General features: G+C 43.0%; 1 protein-coding gene and 1 long non-coding RNA gene across 5 annotated transcripts in view; one reads left to right on the top strand and one right to left on the bottom strand.

Moving 5' to 3' along the window:
* UNC13B (unc-13 homolog B) overlaps nucleotides 1-21,805 on the top strand; it is a 206,015-nt gene extending 184,210 nt beyond the window's left edge. For 2 of the 4 annotated variants that reach the window (XM_053931583.1, XM_053931586.1), the window contains 7 exons: nucleotides 4,729-4,785; nucleotides 10,787-10,867; nucleotides 11,250-11,397; nucleotides 14,767-14,823; nucleotides 17,337-17,429; nucleotides 18,484-18,643; nucleotides 19,823-21,805. In XM_053931583.1, the coding sequence (XP_053787558.1) occupies nucleotides 4,729-4,785; nucleotides 10,787-10,867; nucleotides 11,250-11,397; nucleotides 14,767-14,823; nucleotides 17,337-17,429; nucleotides 18,484-18,643; nucleotides 19,823-20,108 (882 nt within the window). In that variant the 3' untranslated portion in view covers nucleotides 20,109-21,805. The remainder of the gene's footprint in view (nucleotides 1-4,728; nucleotides 4,786-10,786; nucleotides 10,868-11,249; nucleotides 11,398-14,766; nucleotides 14,824-17,336; nucleotides 17,430-18,483; nucleotides 18,644-19,822) is intronic. The other 2 variants (XM_053931585.1, XM_053931584.1) reach the window with 2 other exon arrangements.
* On the bottom strand, nucleotides 7,016-9,733 carry LOC128781734 (uncharacterized). The gene is made up of 3 exons (XR_008428479.1): nucleotides 9,370-9,733; nucleotides 8,101-8,143; nucleotides 7,016-7,228 (listed from the first exon to the last, which is right to left on the bottom strand). It is a non-coding gene; the product is annotated as an uncharacterized LOC128781734 (long non-coding RNA).
* Nucleotides 21,806-22,045: the final 240 nt, after the last annotated feature.

The raw sequence follows: 22,045 nt of genomic DNA, 5'->3' as shown, positions 1-22,045 counted from the left end.
TTAGCACCAGATTTTCATCATTCAGTGAATGCTAGCAGGGCAAGGCAAAATTTGGTGCTACCAGCATGGGCAGAAGCAATACTTTCTCTTTGCTATTTGACTTCTGTGACAAGCCTCTCTTACCAAATTTGACTTGCCTTTTTTTTATTATTTTTCTTTTTTCTTTTCTTTTTTTTTTTCTTTCTTTTTTCTTTTGAAAGCACATCAGACACAAATAGCCTCGGGCACTATAACACACTTTCCTCCCAACCCTCAGCAACAGAAAGCCTAGTGGTGCCTCTCTGTGTTTGAAAGACCACTGATGGGGATTTCCGTCCTAAAACTCATGTGCAGCCCTTAAAAGTAGGAATATTAATGGTAGAAAATAATCTCTTTTTATGGAATATTTTCTCTTCTTTCTGCAAAACTGCTGGAGGTGCAGAAGTCTTTTTGATGAAGGTCATGGAAAGCATACTCAGATAGAAGGTTCCTGTCACCCTGCAGTTTGCCTCACCTGTCACTTGCATGCACAGTGCTTAAATACCTCTCTCCAGACTTAACAATTCCACTTAAATTAGCTTCTGGAAGATTCTGCAGTGTGGGGCTCAGGTGAGAAAGTGTTAGCACTGTGAGGGATCCAATGGGGACAGGGCAGTTGTACAACCTCCCACTCTGACGACCTGATCTGTGGCTCCTTCCTGACTTTCAGATGGGCGACTTCTCTGAGCATTCTCTGCCTGTGGCTTCTGAGATTAGCACCAATATGATCCCAGTAACTCACCAAGTAATTCACACTTTACTAATTTTAAGATCCACCATGTAATTAAACACATTCTGTCTTGGTTGAGTGGATATACACTCTGGGAATCTGTATTTTGGGGTTCAGTGCACAATGTTTGGTGATATTAACAGAATAGTTACATTTCTTTCTCAGCTGCCTACGATGAAACTGTACTATGCCATCACTGACTAGTCTGGTGAGAGAAGAAGTGCTTAGTTTACACCCAGGTGATTTCTCTGGAGCCTCTCCTTTATTTATTTCACACAGTACCCTGCAGCCATTCATGTGAGGCTCTGTTTGTGCTTGCTCCTGATGTGCTTTTCTCTACTTGTCAGACTTCTCTTCACTAAATGAGAACATCTTCCAGGATAAGAACTAATTTTTCTTTGAGCTGAGGACAGAATTTGCATTTGACTTCCAGACTGCCTGTTTTCAGGCTCTTCTTCCTGAGCCACTCCAGAGGTACTCTGTGGTGGAGGAGAGTGTGGCTTTAAGAGGTTTTCTGAAACCTTTCTGAACTTCTGTTAGTTCAAATGAATCCTCTCCCTTGTGCTAGCTTGGAGCAGAAAAGTTGAAGGATGCCTCTGTGATGAGGAGAGAGAGCTTTCTTAGCCTGAATAAAATTATGGTCTTTGAACTGCATATGTGCCTAGTTCTCTGTACTGGCAGGTAATTATTTTCCTCTTTTCATTCCCACTTTTAAGCTTATTTTGTCAACTGTTGTGTTTTAATACACCACAACAACTAAAAAATAGTTTTATCTTAATGTGTGCTAACAGACATTGCCAGATACAATAGAGTTTTTAAAACGAACTTAAATGCTGTCAAATTATCAGATCTCATTGTTATTTAACATAGGAATTACAAAAATATAGGAAATAAATGTATAATATGAGATAAAACTTCCTTTCAGTGTTACGTTTCAAAAAAACAAGCATCACATATAATATGGTTTCCATAAAAGGATTGGAATCCCAAAAACTTGCAGTAGGCTTTTGTTTCCTAACTTTGTCAGCTGAGCAGTAGGACAGTTAAGCTTTAAGGGTTTGAGTCACTTGATAAATCAGTGCTGTTCTGGTGGCTTCCAACAATTAGAGTTGAGTCAGCTGATGATCCTTCTCTGCGTGCTTTCAGTGAATGGACAAAAAAGCATCAGACCATTAACAAGGAATTTAAAGTCTCTGTGTTGTGGAGTATAGGTATGTTTCTTGTTTCTGAAGAGTTTAGGAAAGTACAACTAACATCACGGAAGAGCAAGGAAAGCCAGCATGAAGGCCCATTCCCTTTCCAGTGGTGTTTGCTGCAGAGGTAGGCATTCATGATGAGGATTTAATTTGTCCTCATAGTCTATCCTTGACATTTTAATCAATTCCATTGTGGGCAGCTTTTCTCAAAGCTACCTGATAATTTAAGTTCAGTTGTTCTCACTCTCTGGCACAACCGAAATAAGTGCCGTCTGTAGAGCTTTGTGGTATGTTTTCCATGCATAAATAACTTCTCTGAGGAGTATGGCATCTTGTTTACAAGAATGCCATTTGGCAGAAGAAGGAGCTGTCCAAATTTTCATTAGATGTTACCAGCACTGATGACAAACTCTGTGTAACAGCAAAATAATTTCTCCTTGCAGACACATTGACAGAGATTGTCACTGATTGACAAGGATTTTCTTAGCGTGCAAGAACTGGGAGTTATCTGAGCAGCTTTGTTCCATGAAGCATATCCAGTCACTAGTTATTGCTCAGTGTTACTGACCTGCCCTCCTCCTTAGAAGCCTGAGGCAGGAAGACTACGTGCCTGAGCTGGTTAATGTTGTTGTTCAAATGTATATAAAAAAGTGTCCAGAGAATGCTGAAAATACTGAATTAAGAAAGGTTGATGTTACTGTGTTTGGAGACTTTTTCAAAATTCCTTTTTCAAAATTCCAGATACAAAAATGTTCTGGTTTTTGTTTCCTGCTTGGTCAATGAACCCAAAAACCTTAAATTTTAAGACCCCATGAGTCAGCAGAATTTCATGGCAAATCATACAGAACAGCAGGCACATTCTGTTGGGTGGCAGAGGCTGGTGAAACCCTGTATTCTGGTCAGTTATTCAGCATGGCCCACAGTGAAATCTCTCTGTTGTTGCTGGTGTGCAGTCATGTTCAATCCTCTTTGCTGGAAATACATTGAAATTCCTGCTCCTTCAGATTAGAGAACTGTACTCTTCAACACTACCCATTGGATACTGACAGCAAGACAAGCTCTCCTTCTCATTCCAGGAGCTTTCCTTTGTAGATTCATTGTGTTTGCCTGCACTTTCCCCTTCACCCCTGCCAAAAGTTATGAATTTAATCATTTATCAAGAGCTTCTGTTTAGCTAGAAAATCAATAAAGTTCATTCTGTGTTGGTTTGTATTCAACAAACATAAAAGCCCGAGGAACAGTGAGGGTTAGCTGTGGTTACAAGTAGACCAGATCAAGAGGTGATCTGTGGTTTCAGGTCACAGAGTCTTTCAGCTTGAAGAAATTTCCAAAGCTGGAAAAACTAAAGAAAAGGCCTTTCCTCCCCTTAAAAAATTCAGATCTGGGCTGCTGCTGTAATGGGCAGAGGGTGTCCAGTTGCCCTAGAGCAGGTCTCAGGTTTTCCAGTGTTACATCTATAAGCTGCCTGTTTTTCTTCTGCTACCCCAGGCAACAGGTATAGAGACTTTTTGATGAGGGGAGACTTTTAGAGGGGCTGATGTTCATTTTAATCCTTTACAAAATTTTTATTTCAGCAGTGATTTTTGCAGTTCCCAGGGCCTTTTCTGCAAAGGGGTGGGATGGTTCCTGTTCCACAGAGTACTGACCTAAAGAGCAATGAACAAATACCAGGGAAGGCAGCAAAGGAAAGCTGAGTGACATTGGCAGGGGCAAATGGCAGTATCATAATTCTGGGTTTACATCTTGCTTCATTACAGTTTGAGCTATTTTGGGGTGGGGTGTGGTCAAGGCTGTTGTGGTTATGTGGGAGGCTTATGGACTGTTAAGATAAGAAAATATAGTAATGGAGAGGGAAGGAGAATTGGATTTACTGGAGACCTTTTGTTTGTGAAACCAACAATCCTCATACAACATGCCCCATCCCGGGTTAGATGGGGCTCTGAGCAACCTGACCTAGTTGAAACACATTTCATGTGTTAACATTTATTTTCCAAATACCTAATAATGCCTAAATAACCAGTTGGTACATAGGTATCATGTAGCTTTTAAACCAGAAGAGGGTAAATTTAGGCTAGATAAAAGAAAGAGATTTTTTACAGTGAGAGTGTTGAAGTGCCTTGAAGCAAGATTTCCTGTCACTGGGGTTCATCTTTCCTTTAGGTTTCTTCATTGGTTAATACAGGTTATTCAGTAAGGCACAGTGGGGGAAGAAGAGCCATTGGCCAAGTTCTAGGACATTTGAAGGTGATGCTGTAGTATTCAGTATACTTTGGCAATCTCTCACCCCTGAACAGCTGAAGTCCAGTTGTTTATGATCTGATCTGTGCTTACCCCCACTGTGATGACTGGGCTCCACCACTGTGGACCTATTCTCATCATCTTGGGGTTGTGTGATCTTTTGCTGTGGCCAGTCTTTTCAGTCTTTGTGTGTTATTTGTATTTAGATGTGAAATCTAGAGGAGTGTTTGGAGATGGCCTTTACTCCATCCCCGTGCAATCCATCTGAAGGTCCATCCTGTATAAGTGAGTGGTTGCTGTAAGCAAGAGTGAGCTGGTTAGCAAGATATTGTGCTCTGAAATAGGCTCTTGATGTGGTATCTACAGAAATGCCAGGGTTCGTACTAGGTAATAAACCAGCAAGGAGTCCAGTTTTTGTGCCTGGCCTTGGGATGGTTATGTGAAGTTGCTGTGAACTAACTTGATTTGCTCAAAGGAAAAATATGTGAAGCTTGTTTATAACCTTTTTTTTCCCACTCCTTTCTTTTCTTACTTCTGCAACCATAGGGCACACAGTTGATTTTCAGTGCTGCTAAGGAACTGGGACACTTGTCAAAGCTGAAGGTATTGTCCTGTATGGCTTGTGTTAATGTCCCTATGTGTAAGCATGGAAGTGTGGTAGTGCATAGCATGTCTTGTGCTTCCAGTGGTTTGTTGCTGAATGCAATTGTAGAGAAATGCCTTTAAATGCATTAAATGTGCTTTTAAGTGCACTAACATTAGCATAGTGCTTAACATTAAATCTTACCATGTGTTTAATCATCAAAGTAGTTTTTCTCTTCTGTATACACAGCAGTAAGTCTGGTACATTGATTTCAAATGAAAAAAAGGAAATTTCTCAATATCTGGCAAGCTCCTCCGTATCTCCATTTATAAAAGGGAGTCCCTAATGCTTGGAAAGACACTTGCATTAGCTGTGGGTGAATTACTTGGACTGTTAAAAAAATAACTGTTGCTTATGGAAGAGAGCCTGTGTCTGTAAATTCCTTCTGCGTGGGCTCCCTTCACAGGCAAGCTGGCATTTAGCATGAAGGCTCTGTTGATGTGTTTTGACAGTGCATGACGTGACAGTGCATGACATGAGCATTATGAAGTTCACGCCACCTCATCATAAGCGAATCAAGCACTAATTCACTGATCACGACAGGAATGGTATGAAAATAGTGATGCCTTACAGCACTCAGATTGTGCTCTGCTGTGGTTGCACTTGTGCTACGAGACTGGTATTGGGCAAGAGGAGGAGGTCTGAATCTTAAGTGTCACAGTGCACAGTTTGCTGCGAGGGAGATGGAGGTGGACCTGAATTCTGTGTCAGAGCATGACCAGGGAAATCTTCCCAGTGCAAAGGACATTCTCCTATGTGATTATTGCCATTTCAAAGGCATTTGTCCCTTCCTGCCCCTTCCTGTCCTGTCCTTTCTGGTTTTGTCTGGCACACTAATACAGCTGTCTCCATACACCTATGTCCCTTGCCCAGCAGGTACATTTTCCATACACGTTTATGTGGCCAGTACACAGCTCATTTAATGCAGTGCTTACTAGCAGTCTGAGCAAGTGATCAGGGCATGCAGGTGTCATTAGATGTGCACCTGTTCTCCAGCTACATTCTGAGGCTGGTACACAGCAGTTAATAGTCACCTAGCATAAGCCTCCAAGTGTGTCTCCCCAGGGGAATAGTTGTCATTTGTGCTGAGTGATGGCCTTATGCACTCCTACAGTCAGGCTGTCATCCCTGGTGACATGGCGTCTCATGAGGATTGTATTTCCTTCCCTGCTTCCTGCGCTTCCAGTGCTGTGTGTTGCTTCCAGGGGAAAAATGGGGAGAAAGGAGCTTTGTAGCCAGCCTGGGAGAATGGCAGCTGAACCGCAGCATCCAAATGTGATTTCTGTTTCCTGAGTTTCCCCTTTCTCTTGCAAAAGCATCAACAAGGACTCATCATGTCTCCACATGATGAAAAAGAAACCATCCCTGCCTTTTACATGTACTCCTGGTGTCTGAGGGCAGAGCTCTGAATTTGCTGTTTCTTCCCCCAGGTCACAAGGACAGTCTGTGAGTTCCTGTGGTTTGCTTGCATTCTTGGGCATGGCCACTGAAATTCACTGTTATCTTCTACTTGCTCCATATTTTCTCATTACTGGAATTTTGAAGCACGTACAGGATGCCTTCTGCCAGGAATGAGTTGGAAGCTTTGCTGGTTTCCATTTGCACTGGTCGGTGAAGGCTGTCCCGCAGCAGCAGCCCTTCTTCAGTTCAGTTACTGTAAAGCTTAACTTTGGTGACTCTGGACTGCATTTTTAGAAATGCATGTAATCATGCAAATCAGGCAAGCCCTGATGTGTGTTCAAGCCTTTATTTGCATATCCGCATATAGAACTGCAGCAGTACAGGTACACGGGATTTTATATATGGCAAGACAGTTGTGCTCAAGTGTGAAAGCGCCTGAATTTTGGACACCATAAGGGAAATTACATTGTGTCCAAAAATTTCCAGTAGAATAGGAGTGTTATAAGAGTAAAAAATTGTTGGAGTCTGCATAAGAATTGTGGATATTATATTTTTTGTTCTTTTGTTTTTGCAGGCTCATACAAATTAATAGGGAAGGCACAGTTCTTCAGACCCCCCTCCTCTGCATTTTTCAGTTCCACTAAAAGCCTGGGAAAATTATGGGATGGATTTTAAGCTTTATTGGTCTTAAATAGGACAGGGAGAATGGAGCTCTAGTGAATCAGATAACTCAGCTGAAAACTGAGACTGACAGACCTGGCAAGCACAGGCTCTCGTCCTGATGACAAATCAATTTCACAGTGTATTTTAAAATGCTCAGAAAGCCAACCATAAACCTGGCTCCTTGGTGCCACATACCTGCCTCCCACTTATTATCAAACTCTTTCTGCTCAGTTTACTTAATAGCCAACAAGTGGAGCAGGGAGCAACTGCCTCCTCTTCCTTGTGCTACCCCCAGGGTAAACAGCCAGGCTCTGACTGCAGAGTTTCTTTTGAAAATACCTGTGGAGAATACAAGGATGAGTCTGAGAGATCAGGAAAAGTTTGTTGGGTTTTTTGTTTTGTTTGGTTTTTTGTTTGTTTGTTTGTTTTTTGTGGGTTTTGGTTGTTGGTGTTTGGTGGTTTGTTTTTTTTTTTTTTGTTTTTTTTGTTTTTTTTTTTTTTTGTTTTTTTTTTTTTACACTTCTTTTGCTTGAACTTGCATAATTATTTGATGTAAATATTTGTTTCTTGCTCCTGGCTGGCAATCTGGGAAGTGCAAGGTAGCACTGTGTGCAGTTCTTTATAGGAACAGTGTGGGATTTGCAGAGGGCAGGTATGCACTGGAATGACAGTCGTGGGCTCCTCTCTGAGTAGGTGCATGTATTACAAGTCCACTCTCTGGATTATTTTTACATAATGTGTTGAAGAAAATGACACTGGGAAACTCAGAGAAAGCAGTGATATGTTGCTGTGCATTGACAGCATGGGCATGGGTGGAGTGGCCTCTCTGTGGGGCTGAATGAGCTCTGTAGGTGTTTGAGAGAAAAGTGCTGACCACCTGGTTTCTGTGGCAGTTGGGGCAATCTGGCAGGCAGGCCTAGAAAGTCATTTTAGCAGATGTGAAAGTAGCTCTGCCTTGGGAACACAGCTACCCTGACTAAACTGGCCTTTTTCATCAATGTGGCTGTGGGCTCTGGCTGATTTTGCACTTAATCTGACTGTGAGACAGAGAAAAGAACAGTTTACCCTCTGTGTACCGAAGTCTCTGTGTACTGAAGTGTGAAGCCACATCATTTTCAATTGAATTACCCCCCAGCTCACAAAGAAGAAGGAGGAGAGCTATTGCTCCCCTCAGGACAGCATATCACAAGAGAAGACACACTGCAGCTCACCAAGTACTGTGCCCCTGCACACAGTCCCCAGACCAGGAACATCCTGTGTGAGGAAAGAAGAGGCACATTGAGACACATCTCTGCTACTCAAGAAAGCAGGGTGTAAACTTGTCTGAAAAATTGACAACTTGAGAGGCATCTTCTGTGCAGTTCAAGGCTTCACTGTGTAAAGTTGATAACTAGATGTCTGTGAGAAATGTGGCTAATGCCTTATGGCTGCCCCTAGACTGCAGAGAGCCCTGTCTCCATTAGGCAGGAGATGGATTGCAGTGGATAATGAGTGGGGACAGCATCAGGCAGTGTGAAGGATCAGCAAGCTGCAAGATAGCCAGCAGGTAGATATCAGCCAGCTGCAAGATAGCCCTGTGAAACCCACACATGATGCCACACATGGTATGCTTTACACAGAGGCAATTTAGCAGATGTGTCTCCTGGGAAGTGTCTAGGGGGGCTGTGACATGTTTAAAGCAGGGATAAAGCCTTTGCCTGATAGGGTGTCCTGTTTTGACAGGAAAGTGAATGTTTTCAGGAATTTGGGTCAAACCAATCAGTGGTCAGGTTTGGATATTGGCATTTGGACTGACCACTGAAGGCATGGACACGCCTCTGGGAACTCAGGGGGTTAAAAGCAAGAACTCGCAGGGTGAGTCTCTCTTTGGTTCTGGTCAGAGGGCAGTGCGGACCTTCCCTGCCCGGCCACAGGCTGGGTGGGGGAGGGGAAGCCATGCGGCCTGGGAGAGGTAGGCCGGAGCCCCAGAGGGTGAAGGGGGCGGGGGGTGGAGGGAAGGGAACCAGGCTGCCCCATCCTCCCCCCCCCCCCGCCCCCCGAACAGGACCGAAGGGTGGAGGAACACTGAGATGTCCCAGGCAGCCCCCCCGGAGAGGAAGAGACAGAGAGCCTGGAGGCACCTGGAAATCGCTGCTGGGGGAGACAAGTGCCAGCTGTGGGAGTGTGGGAGTTCGGCAGCCTGCTGTGAGATCTCAGCCGGCCTGGTCCTGGGAGCCTGAGACTTTTAACCCTTTCCTGGGAAAGGAAAGCTCTACAAAACACTATTCCTTCTCGATGTGGAAGAGAAAGGAGACAGTCTGGAACTGAGATGTCAGAAGAAGATGGGGAAAAGATTTCGGGGTGGGAGGAGATGATGGAGTGGCTTTTGGCTGGACTTTTCATGTATAGCCATAGACGGAACCATTCTCTCTTGCAACAGAGACTGCATTTTTAGGAAAATTCAATGGTTGGAGCCAAGAAAGTGCAGAAGTGGCAGTGACCTGCTTCAGTAGATGCAAGTGCAGGAGTGGAGAAGAAGATCTCTGTTCTTGAGACCCTCGGCCCCAGGGGAGGGAAGAATGGGGGGGACTGTTGTCCCAAAACGAGAAACTGAACTGTTGTTCTTTTGGTACTTGGCAAAGCATCTTTAAAGGAGCCCTATGAGCAGTCTGTCATGCACGGTGGTGAGAGCACTGTGACATGGACAGGAGAGTGTCACAGTGGCAGATTTTCTCCGGGTGGTGCCATGTGTGACATGGAAACACAGGGGGGCAGCTGTGTTTCCTGGGGGGTCTGTGACACTGGAGAGGCTCCTCTCTCCCTTGATGGACTGAGTATTGATTAACTGAAGGTTGGGAACCTGATTGAGGGTCCGAGTTGTGTCTCACTGTGGTTTTGTTGGAATTGGGGGAGGAGGAATGTTTTGGAAGGTTTTCATCCTGGATTTAGTGTGTGTGTTTTTTATAGTAGTAATAGTTTAATAAAGTTTTTTTCCCCTTTGTTATTAAGCTTGGGCCTGCTCTGCTCTGTTCCTGATCACATCTCACAGCATTTATTTGGGACGGTGTATTTTCATGGGGGCTCTGGCATTGCGCCAGCGTCAAACCATGACTTTGGGCTACAACTTTTTTATGAATGCTTTAGAACCTGAAGTCAACTGGCCTGACCCACCAGCTGCTCAATTAGAATATAGGTTTCTGCAAAGCTTTGACTTCCTAAAATAAGCTAGTTTTCCCTGAGATCTAGACTAAGCATCAGAGAGAAAGAGTTTAGTGAAATGCCAAAGAATGGCACATCCTTGTAGTCACCCAGGACTCTAAAAGGGATGTGCTTCCACTGCGGAAAAGGGAATTCTTTCCCAAGTGATTTCACAAGCTTTTTGCTGTTAGAGTTGGTGGGTCTTAAGGGAAGCAGTGTCTTCTTACAGAAAACTTATTTTGTTTTACTTCTTCTACACAAATGATAGAATGAATTAGTGACTTTTGTAGTTTTGGAAGAGCTTAAAAAATCCACAAACAACAGACAAAAAACAACTTTCACTAATGCCTAGTACTCAAAATTCCTTGATTTAGGTGGTATTTGGAGAGTTTCGTTGTGGCTTTTCTAGAATGACAGTGGTGTCAGGCAGGCTTCTGTTTGGGTTTTCTTGAGAGACAAACTGATTTTAAACTGTCGCTTATGTTTGTCCAGTTCTTTCCTTATTTATGTCTTCTGTGCCTGCAAGAAAGAGAGAAAATGTGTTTATTTCCAAGTTAAGCTGTAATAAACGACTCTGAGAGTCTCCATTAAACATTCCTTGAACAGCTGAATTTATGCTGACGCCACATAGATACAGTATGAATCTGGAGAAAGTGGTGATGCTGGGATTCCTTTAGCCTCTGACAGCACACTCATGTCAAATACAATGGTTGTTTGCAGGATCATATGGTGAGAGAAGAAACCAGGAGCCTCACTCCAAAACAGTGTGCTGTTCTGGACCTGGCACTGGATACAATCAAAGTAAGTGATTCCATTTCTGTTTCTGCTGTTCCCAACTCCATCCCCAAGTCCTCTTCGGGACTGTCCGGGTTCGGGAGATGGCAGGAGTTTGTCCCTGCTGTCACAGTGATAAAGGCTCTAAGTGAATGCTGCCTGTATGTGTACACCTGAAGAGGTTCATGAGACTGGCATGCTGGGAGTCAGCATATTCATATTTAAGTGCTTTGGAAGAGGAATGCTATGACCAGTTGGTATCAGCTGGTCTGAGAGCTGGGTTTCCAGTACAGAAACTGTTTTGTGCGTTTTTTCAGCTGTTTCCTATCCGTACACACAACTGCACATACACGTTGGTTGCTGGTTGCAGTTCTTGCTCAGTACCTTTGCCGTTTCTTTTTACTCTTAGCAATATTTCCATGCTGGTGGGAATGGTCTGAAGAAAACCTTCTTGGAGAAGAGTCCAGACCTACAGTCACTTCGATATGCTCTCTCCCTCTACACTCAGACTACGGACACTCTCATCAAAACGTTTGTCCAGTCTCAGACAGCTCAGGGTAAGACTCTTTTGTGTTGGCAGGGTTCAATGGAGCTCTTGGCTTTGCTCATAATTTCTCTCCCTTGTACTGCCAGTTTGTAGAGTGCTTTTGGCAGTAACATTTCTGAAAATGTGACAGTTTGGAGCTTGTGCAACTGGAAAAAAAGGGAAAGGGGGTTGTTTGCCACTCCATGACTACACTGGGGAGAGTAGAAATACGTGAAACATAAGGCCTGGGGTATTTGTGGTCTTTTTTTCTCTGCAGTCTTCACTTAACAGTCACGTTTCATGAATTAATGTGGGTGGGTGGCTTAAGCAAAATTTGAAGTTACTGTACTGAGGCTTGTGCGGTGGTGTGAGGCACCATTTCAGCAAGACACCACTGTAGAAACCTGTCAGTGCCTGTGTCACAGGACAGCTGTGTGTGTGGCACAGCCCATGTGGCCCTGACTAAGGCTGAGTGACAGCAATGTGGTGAATCACGGAGCTGTAGGCTGCCTGTAAAGGGAGAAGTTTCTGAGGAGAGCAACAAATGCACTGTTTTGTCTACAGCCAGTACAGGGTATATGGGAGCTAGATGATTACAGATCACTACGTTAATAAGCTGATGGGATGGGTCACCAAACTGCCTGGTGACTCTCTGAGAAGCCTTATGGCTTAGTGGTGCTGTTTCATTGAATCAGAGCGGTAACCAGTTAATTTTGTTGCTTTCATGTGAACATGTCCATATTAGTGAACAGAATAATTTGGTCTCTAGTCAAGGACCGTCACTGGCTGACTGTGAATGTCACTATTCTCAGTACGAGGAGACAGATGCTACAAAGGGTTGAGTCTAAACAAAAACTGGTATTTTTGTGTTTTCAGGCTGTTTAATTAAAAGCCTTGCATTAAGCTACTTCATCCCAGCGGCAGAGTCATACAGCTCCGTGGCATGTCCTTCTGCAATCTTTTTGTATGGGATCCTTTTTCTTTCAATCCTTCCAAGCCTAAGAGAGCTGGCAACCCCACAGACTGTACTAACTCTGCCAGCAGGTCACCACACCGAGTCCCAGGATCAAGGAGAAAGCACTCCCTAGCTCACACACTTCCCCCTCTATGTAAATGAGGCTGCTTGATACTGGCATTCCCCTAGCAGTGTAGAGAATTCAGACATTTTGTGAGCAAAACAGGGTTTGTTTCTAAAGAGGAAAGTTTAGTTTAGTTTTGGTGGGTTGAATCATCAAGAGGAGGCTCAGAGGGGACTCAGAGGGAAACTACCTGGAAGGAGATTGTGAGGTGCAAGTTGGCCTTTTTTGGCATGTCTCAAGTGAAAGAAAGAGAGGAAATGGCCTGAAGTTGTGCCAGGGGAGGTTCAGCTTAGATATTAGAATTTATTTTTTCATTTAGAAGGTGGCTAGACGTTGGAGTAAGTTGCCCAGGGAGGTGGTAGAGAAGTGTACAATCTCTAGAAGTGCAAAAGAGGTGTCTGAATGTGGAATTTGGGGACATAGTTTAGGGATGATTTTGGTGGTGCTGGATTAACAATTGGACTAGATGACCGTACAGATCTCTTCCAGCCATGATGGCTCTGTGATTCTGTGATCTCTGCCTGTAGCAGCATGATCTAGTCTTCCTTATGTCGAAACATACTGCATTAAAACACTGAAATTAAATAAATAATCAGTACCTCAGAGAGAATGGTCCTGTAGCTGTGTCCCAGCAGAGCAACGATGACATCCAGTGGCCAGACAGGTCAAAGACTGTTACATCCACTAGGGACTCCAGGAACCTGGCTCTTGCCAATACTTACATAATCCAGCTTTTAATGGGGAACTTGAATGCACACTTGAGTGAGTGTTTACAATCTTTGCTGTTCCATGCACATATTTCCCATTATATATCCAAACTATGAATTAATTTAAGCTAGTTTTTTATGTGGATACTGTTAAATTGCTGTTAAATTGTTAAATAAATGCTGAGCTAAGATATTAGAAAATGTGCAGCACTGATGTTCTGCAGTCCATACTACAATCAGGAGTACTTAAAATTAGAGAAAGAAAAGTGCTCATCGAAGACACAAAAGCGACAAATTCAAAGCTGATACGAGAAGGCGGCTTCATGCAACGCATGGTTTGACTGTAAAACTTCACTGAGGGCAAGTATTTAGCAGAAACACAGAGATAATGGAACATTATCATTACCTCTCAGAAGCAGGAATATACAGGGCTGCCACAGAAGTGGGTGCATGGGTATTTATGTATTTTTTAAGAAGCTTAGAATGAAGCTCTGGCTTTAGGGCATCAGATGCACACATTACTCAAAGCTGACTGATGACATTTCTTTGTGACTTATTCTAAGCCACAAGTACTGGGCAGCTAGGCCACTGGTCCAAATCAGTATCTTGTACATTAGTAGTCTTGAGAATTTTGGACCCTGTTTGGGGAATAAAAAATTTGAGCTACGCCACCTAATATCTGCAGAATCAGTTCTGGGATATCTCTGAGAAAGGCATAACTCTGATCTCTTCTGTGTGGTGACCAATGACAGGACCTGAGGGAACGGCCTGAAGTTGTATCAGGAGAGGTTTAGGCTGGATATCAGGAAAAGGTTCTTCCCCAAAGGATGACTGGGCACTGGAACAGGCTCCCCAGGGAGGTGGTCACAGCACCAAGCCTGTCTGAGTTTAAGAAATGTTTGAACAATGCTCTGAGGTAGAAGGTGTCACTCTTAGGATGGTCCTGTGCAGGGCCAGGAGCTGGACTCAGTGACCCTTGTGGGTCACTTCCAACCCTGCATATTCTGTGATTCTGTGACTCCCTCCCAGCACTGGGGCTAAAGAAGGATATTACTTACTTACCTTCTCATTAACTATGGCTGGTAGATGGGCTTGGAGAGTTGCACACAGGTTGGAGGGACAGAAGGGACAGCACCACTATTTACAACTGACATTTGCTTACCAGAACTCTGTGACTGAGGTTTCCCTTTGCATAAGTGCCACAAGCTCCTGGGAGGACATGGCTTCATGCCGTATCATTTAAATGCTGTTTGCTTCTCTTACTTCCCTGCTCAGTGATTGCACCTTTCAGTTTGTGAGGTACCTACTGCTTTCATTTCATTACTGAGTAGGCTTTTATGACACCATGCTGCTAAATGTTTGCACTGCAGATTGGATCAGGGCTGCAATTTAGTAATGCCAGCACAAATTCTGTTCTGTTTTACCCCAGACTATGCCTTACTTGCAGACAGCCTTGCTCTCCAAATCCTGGTGCAGAAGATCTAGGAGGATATTTTGTCTGTTAAGAGCTAGAATATTTGCCTTGTGTTTAAGTGACATTGCTAATTGTGTTGTAATTCATACTCTTCTCTTTTTATCCTGCTTGCATTCTTGCCTTTTGAATTCATGTCACAGTACATGATGGGAAAGGTATAAGGTTTACCACTAATGAGGACATTCTTCCTGATAAGGGTATGTTCAAGATTAATGTTGTTACCATAACAACATTACCCAACTGCCTTGCTTTTGAAATCATCTTGCCCATGCTCAGAAATCTTTTCCAGAGTCCTGTTCCCTTTAGTTCCCTTGTAGAAGTGAATTCCACTGAATGCTTGCATCCCACAGACTGAGCCACAGGTTGTGTGGTTTACAAGTCTGTACCTTGCCTGAGAGGCTGTTCCCAAGCTTGAGATTTATTAATGGGATATGAAAGCTGTCTTGAAAATGGACTGTTTTTTGGGAGATGCTGCAGACTTATTCCCCTTCCCTTTACCATGGGGTGTGTGTTTCAAGTCCTGGGCTTGCATGCGTGTGGTCTGCTGAGAAGGGCTGCTGTAATACATGGGAATGTTGGATATGCACTCAAGGTTATGGCCAAGCTTGAACCATCTGGCTTGAAGCGGGGTTATATAAAGGTCTGGATGCCCAGGAGACCCCTATATATTAAGTCTTGCAGTGTTTCATCTCTTAATTTATTTTTTGCTGTCCAAAGTCTTTTTATTATCTCAGGTGAAACACATCTATAACCTTGCATGAGCTCAGTTCTGCAGTTTCACCTTTCAGCATTGCAATACCAGTGAGGCTTTCATGTCAAGAATTAAATGTGCTTGTCACTAAATGTACAAGTATGTGTGTGCACACAGTTATACATGCTCAGAATATTTTTTTGTTGGCCATCTTCAGAGTATTTTTTTTGTCTCTAAAAATTTCAGTTCATAGAACAAGACTTTTATATGAAAAGACAAGAATGAAGGTAGGAAAAAACTGTAGTATGAGTTTTGTATTCTTCAAAGGTAGTGGGATGATTCTGTTCTTATTATTCTGAGGCATCAGCATCTCCTTTATAACCTACTAGTTAACTAAAGATCGATAAAGATCTGACTGTTTGGTGCCTGGTGTTTCTGTGGATATGGCCATTACATGTTCTTGGTAATTCTGCCTCTTCCTGTGGAACAGGAATGCCAACAATGAAGTGAAAGACCCACACCATCAGATGGATCAGGTCAATTATTAAGCCTACCAGTTTTAAAGCTCTATGCTCATATGCAGACAAAAAGCAATATTGCCCTTCTAAGCGAGGAGGAAACAGTATGTTCAAGACCATATTTGTTACCGCCTAAATATTGTTTAATGCACTCAGGTCAAGAATGAGAACCTGCCCTGAGGTAATAATTTGAGGTTCTGTTTTGGTTGCTCAGACACTTTTACTGGTATATTAATGTGACTTTCACTGCCTACAGTTCTGTGGCATGTAATTTTCCTCAGAGAATTGCACAGGTTGGAACTGAACCTCTTGGTTTTTAAATGAGTGTTTTTGCTGCTGCAGACCATTCTTGTGAAAGTTGACTTATTAGATGAGTCTAATCAAAATGTTTATGTAATGATATCCTTCAATCCCCTTATCTAGAATTTCAAACAGACCAGTTTTTCACTTAGTAATGTATCTTAACCCCCAAATTTGACAAAATAACTGCTATTCATAGATACTCAATTAACCTCTAGGTATCTCAATTACAACAGCATTGCTAATTGTCAAACTGAGGTCAGGCAGTTATCAAACACAAAGTAGGAAAAATCTCACTCTCTTATTGAGACTTGATTTTCATTTTACAAAGCAGTCGTTTTCTGTAATTTAAATGGCATCTTAATTTTATTACCCAGAAAAATGTCATTTCCACATATTACTTGATGATAATTATGACTAAATGTTAAAAAGTTGAAAAAAAATCATAATACATTAATTGTAGGGTTCACGAGATCTCCCTCTTTAACGAACATGTTATCTTTTCCCTCTGAAGCTACATCTTTTTTTCTCCCTGGCTAATTGATAAAGAGAAATAAGTATGCAAATTGTGAGTGCTTCTCTCTCATCAGTTTTGATGCACAACAAAGAAAGGGTTCTCATCATCCTCCAGAGGGAAACAGATAAACAGTCAGGATGACAACTTTTAGGTGATGTATAACATGCAGAAAGGTTCTTGTAGGGTGAGACTGCACTATAGCTCTGTGCAAATCACTAATACCTATATATTTTTTCCCTATATTTCCTCTGTTGTGTGATGTCCTCTCCTCCCTTTTCTTTTATTGTTGAATTTTTTTGTCCTCCCTTCTTCCCTGAGCAGACAGGAATGCCAATGCCCACCACTGGAATGCCTGCATGTATACACAGTAGCTTGGCAGGAACCTCTGAAAAATCCTTGCTCCCTGTGAAGGTCCACTGTTGAGGTCTTTTAAATTCTTTAAAAACCTTCACTGGTGTTCTCAGTAGGATGAAATCTTCAGTGAAGTGGAAGAAGCATTGGTGTTTATGTGTGTTGGACATGTGAGCCTGATGCACTACCATGACATTCTCAGCGCTGACTGAAAAGCTGGCTCTGGGAGATGTGCTGTGAAAACACCACATTGTCTTCCTGAGGCCATAAAGACTTTTGCCAATGACCACTAATCCATGTGTGCATGGGGGGATGTCCACTTTCTTCCAACAGGCTCCAGTGTGGATGATCTTGTGGGAGAAGTGTCCATCCAGATCGACCTGTACACCCACCCGGGAACTGGGGAGCACAAGGTTACGGTGAAAGGTATGGCAAAGCACATGCTGCTGCTCAGGCTCACTGGGGCAGATCTCCAGCTGGCAGTCAGGATATTTCTGTGTTAGCTCGTGGGATCTCAGGCCAGAATTGTTTTCTCTGTTTCACATCAGGGACACATAGCGAAACAGCAAATGAGCTTGTCCAGCCAGTGACATGGCAGTGCACAGCCCGGTTGTTTATTGGCAGCGATGTATGCAAGTAAACAAAAATCAGATGATGGCTCTCGCCAGGCGCCAGAGTTTAGTCTGTGCTGCAGAGAACAGGGCAGGCTGATCTTGCGAAACTACTCAGTGTACACCCAGAGATCACAGAGGCCCTGAGAGTTCAGAGGCTCCTCTCCCCAATCCTGAAGGCCACACTGGTCCCTGAACAGCCACTCTGGAAATAGCCTAAGCAGTGATTCATTCCAGGGTTCCTTTTCCTTCTTCATCTCATTCACTTGAATACAGCATACTTAACTACTTCAATTTCCTCTGAAGATTTATATAAACAGTTCTTCAGGTCTCTCTTCTGGTTAAATCTACGCTGAAGTGCAAAAGCTGATTTTCAAAGCTATTTCCTCTGCTTCAGTCTCTTCCCTGCAGTGACCTGAGATAGAATGAGAATTAAAAGCTAATAATTCTGGATCCTGAAACCACACGCAAGCTCATGGGCTTTGTTTTTTTTACCTGCAGTCCCATTTTCCTTTTCAACAGAGACTTTAATATTGGCCTCCAAAATGCCCCTTTTTTTTCATATCCCAGACATAATGATGATCTAAGCATGGAACTGTCAGGGTAGCCTGTTTTCTTGGGCTTATTTCTTGACAATCTGTATGGCAGAAGTTACATACTAGTGCAAACATTCAATTCCCTTCACAGAACTTAAACTAGATTAAAAAAGCATATCCTTGCATTACAAAAAAGTCCTGCCCATATGTGTTGTGACATCATGTTTTGAGTTAGAAACAAGAAACTGAAAGCAGGGCAGAGCTGAAGGATGTCCAGAGCAAAAAATATAAATGAGTATTTGCTGTAAACCAGGTTGTGACTCTCTTTTGCAGTTGTGGCAGCCAATGACCTAAAGTGGCAGACATCTGGCATGTTCCGTCCATTTGTTGAAATCACCATGATTGGGCCCCACCAGAGTGACAAGAAGAGGAAGTTCACAACCAAGTCAAAGAGCAACAACTGGGCTCCAAAATACAATGAAACGTTTCATTTGTAAGTCTGAAAAATATCCTGAGGATCTGGTATGGCAAGTGCAGATGCATAGGGACAGGTAGGGTTGTCCAGTGTCTGCAGAGGGCCAAGAAGAGTACATGAACCAGTAGCTTGGTCCTGTCTTTGATGTCTTGTCAGAAAAGCTGGAATATGGAAGTTCTTGCTGTGTGTGGGACACAGAGGTTTGTTCTATACCAGCAGTGTCCTTTGGCTACCTTCTGAAATGCTCTGTGTGTGTCCTGTGAACATATTTTACTGTGCTCTGTCATTTTAATGAACTTCGTATTTTTTATTGGTTGAGTTGAGGCTAAAAGTTCATTTTTATTTATTTCTTAATCTTAATGTGCGTTTTTATCCTGACTTGACCTGTGGGACATGCTTGCAGAACTTGTTTCCAAGGATACAGCCCTTGGAATTGGTAGCAAGTTGCACTGCTAAAATCGCTGTGTTTCTCAGCATCGAGTATTGATCTCTTCTTATTTCATTTTCTTTCATTATTACAAGGACATATTCCTTCTCGGCAGGCTTAACAGAAGGAGCTGCAGGCTTGAACTCTCTCAGCTGTACATACAAAAATGAGATGAGGAGAACTGACCAGCAAAAGGCTATAAACATCGGGGGGAGAAGGGAAAGGAGTGTTCATATCCATTCTCTGAGGAAAGGCAGGCTTCCTCTAAGTGAAGAGATTTTGTTCCTTTTATTTTTTTAATTTTAGAAACATCAGAAGGGTTAGGGATTTATTTTTATTTGCTTTCACATTAATAAAAGGTCCTGAATCTTTTAACAAAGACTTCATCTAATTAAAATAGTAATTCTGAAATGAAGCCACCCTTAGCAGAAGCAGAAATGTTTAAAGTCGTCTGAGTTGAAAATCTAGTAGCATGGCTTTAATACTTCCTGCTCCTCTCATTTCACAGTTTAACACACACACACACATACAAGTTGAAAAGGCAGCTTGAAAGGGGTTGCTTGTTTTTTCTTCTTCAGAAACTAGGTTTTCTTTATCTGCTATAAATCAGCAAAAATGCCCACATACTGCGGTTTTACTTCTCTCCCTCTGACCAGCGTTTTCTGTAGAAAGGAGTTTTCTGTGTGACTTAACATAGCCTTCCAGTCAGGTCCTGGTACCTTTGTTTTTGCAGTCTAGAAACTGTAAGTGAACTTGTGTGTGTTTTTCAGCATCCTGGGGAATGAAGATGGCCCCGATGCCTACGAGCTCCAAGTCTGTGTGAAGGATTACTGCTTTGCCCGGGAGGACCGGGTTCTGGGGATAGCAGTGATGCAGCTCAGAGACATAGCAGACAAAGGAAGCTGTGCTTGCTGGTGCCCCCTCGGGCGCAGGATTCACATGGATGAGACTGGACTCACAATCCTGAGGATTCTCTCTCAGAGAACCAATGATGAAGTTGCCAAGGAATTTGTGAAGCTGAAATCTGAGTCCCGCTCCACAGAGGAAGGCACCTGAGCTGAGCTGTGTAATGTTCCCTTTCCTCTTTTGCCTTGTGCCAATATGTGCAAGTGTTCAACAATTCTTTTACTAATTGCAAAAGGTTTTTTTCATGTTGTCTTTGTCAGCTCCAATAGCGCACGTGTGCTGTGTAGGAAACAAATCCATCAGTCTGATGTGAATTATTTATTTTTTAGTAGCTGGGTAAGACACCGTAGAGAATGATAAAATCTCTTCTTATTTAATATGTAAATTCTGCTTTGTGTATATAAATCATTTTATATTGGAGGCTGGAATTGCTGGGTTTTGTTGATATGCAGCACTGTGATTTTATCCTCTGAATTTGGCAGGCATTAAAAAGGTTCTGCGTAATCACACTACGACGCAAACACAACTGTGTGGAAATTGGGAGGAGATTATCTGTGGGGGGGGAGGTTTGACAAAGCACAGTTATCTCTCATTGAATTCGCGTACTGTGGAGCTGCCTGGGGATCTTCTGACACAGGTTATGCCAGCGTGATACACAGACATCTCAACATCTGCTTAAAGAAGAAGAGGTTGCAGATGGCTCTGAAGATGCACACAAAATAAATGTATGTCCACGGATGTGCTGCTGTGAGCGTGGGCCAGACCAGGGCCACAAGCCCGGGGTGGGGCCTGAGATCTCCTAGCCAAAAGCTGCAAAGGCAGCAGGCTGCAGCTGTAATTAACTGGTGTGTCTTGGAGACTACAAATCCCCACGTGCTGCTGGGAGTCCCTGATGGCCGTGGGAGTGCTGTAAGCTGCTCAGCTCCGTAAGGCACGCTCGGGCTGCCATGACCGACACGGTCGGGAAGGGATCAGTTAGAATTGTAGAGTTAGAGCCATTACGAATTACATGGCTGCTATGTGCTTTTTCCACTTTAATACTCTTTTGTTAGTGTTTGACAGAGGATTGGATAATTTAATATTGCAGGCTTTCTGTAGCATTTTATTACCCTGGTGTAGCTAAGACCATTCCTCACTATGAACCCGGAAATGATGGCTTGCTTGGGAGAGAGGAACAGACCTCCCCTCTGCAAGCCTTCAGTCTGGTCAAGGGGCAGCACGTCCGTTTGCTTTGGATCTTGGGATGCTGTTGGCCGTGCTGTGGTGATCCATGCTGATTGTCATTAATCTTACAATACCATTGACAATGCCATTGAAATACTTTTGCACTGTCTTAAAGAAGCATCCTGCTTTTGTTTTCTTAAAAAAACAAAACACTGTCCTGAGCAAAGTAACTGCAGGGAGGTCAAAATTTCTGACTGAAAATTCATGAGCAGGAAGGTCTGGAATGGTGATTGCACCTGAGGCATGTTTGTTGGAGGCTTTATATTGGGGATATTTTTGCTTTTCCAGCTGCCCTTGTGCTCTGGAAAGTGCAGCTGGAACAAGCCAGTCCTTGCCAATAAAGTACTGTAATACTGTCAATAAATTCAAGGACTGCATATTGAATGACTTTTTTTTTTCCTTTCTATTTTCTCTGACACTTGTGTAGCTGTATGATGTGACTCCTGTATTTCATGGGCCTGCTTGTAGAGTTCAGAGACAGCACATCTGCTTTGTTCTTGTCCATGGTGTGTTATAATAATGCTCTTCAAAACTCCACACTATTTGTCATGATTTTGAATCATTGTACGTGCCATTGTTATGAGAACTGTTAGTATGGTCTTTAATAAACTCTTTTAGCAGCATTTGGACTTGTCTGTTGGAGTGTAGCTGTGACTGGGTTTCCTAAACCATGGAGGGCAGAACCACTGCTGCATCTTTGGAGATTACTCAGGTTTAGTACATAGATTGCTTTAGATGCCTAGCAAGGAGTATGAGTCAGACAGTTCCCCCCTCCTCCATGGTGCCTCTGTCTGGGACATCTTTCCCTGAAGTCCTTGGCTTCTGATAATACTCTGAGACATCATGGAAAAGCATAAAAAATA

The sequence above is a fragment of the Vidua chalybeata genome, chromosome Z (genome assembly GCF_026979565.1).
Source record: "Vidua chalybeata isolate OUT-0048 chromosome Z, bVidCha1 merged haplotype, whole genome shotgun sequence".
Taxonomy (NCBI): domain Eukaryota; kingdom Metazoa; phylum Chordata; class Aves; order Passeriformes; family Viduidae; genus Vidua; species Vidua chalybeata.
This window is presented reverse-complemented; position numbering and strand designations above follow the sequence as displayed.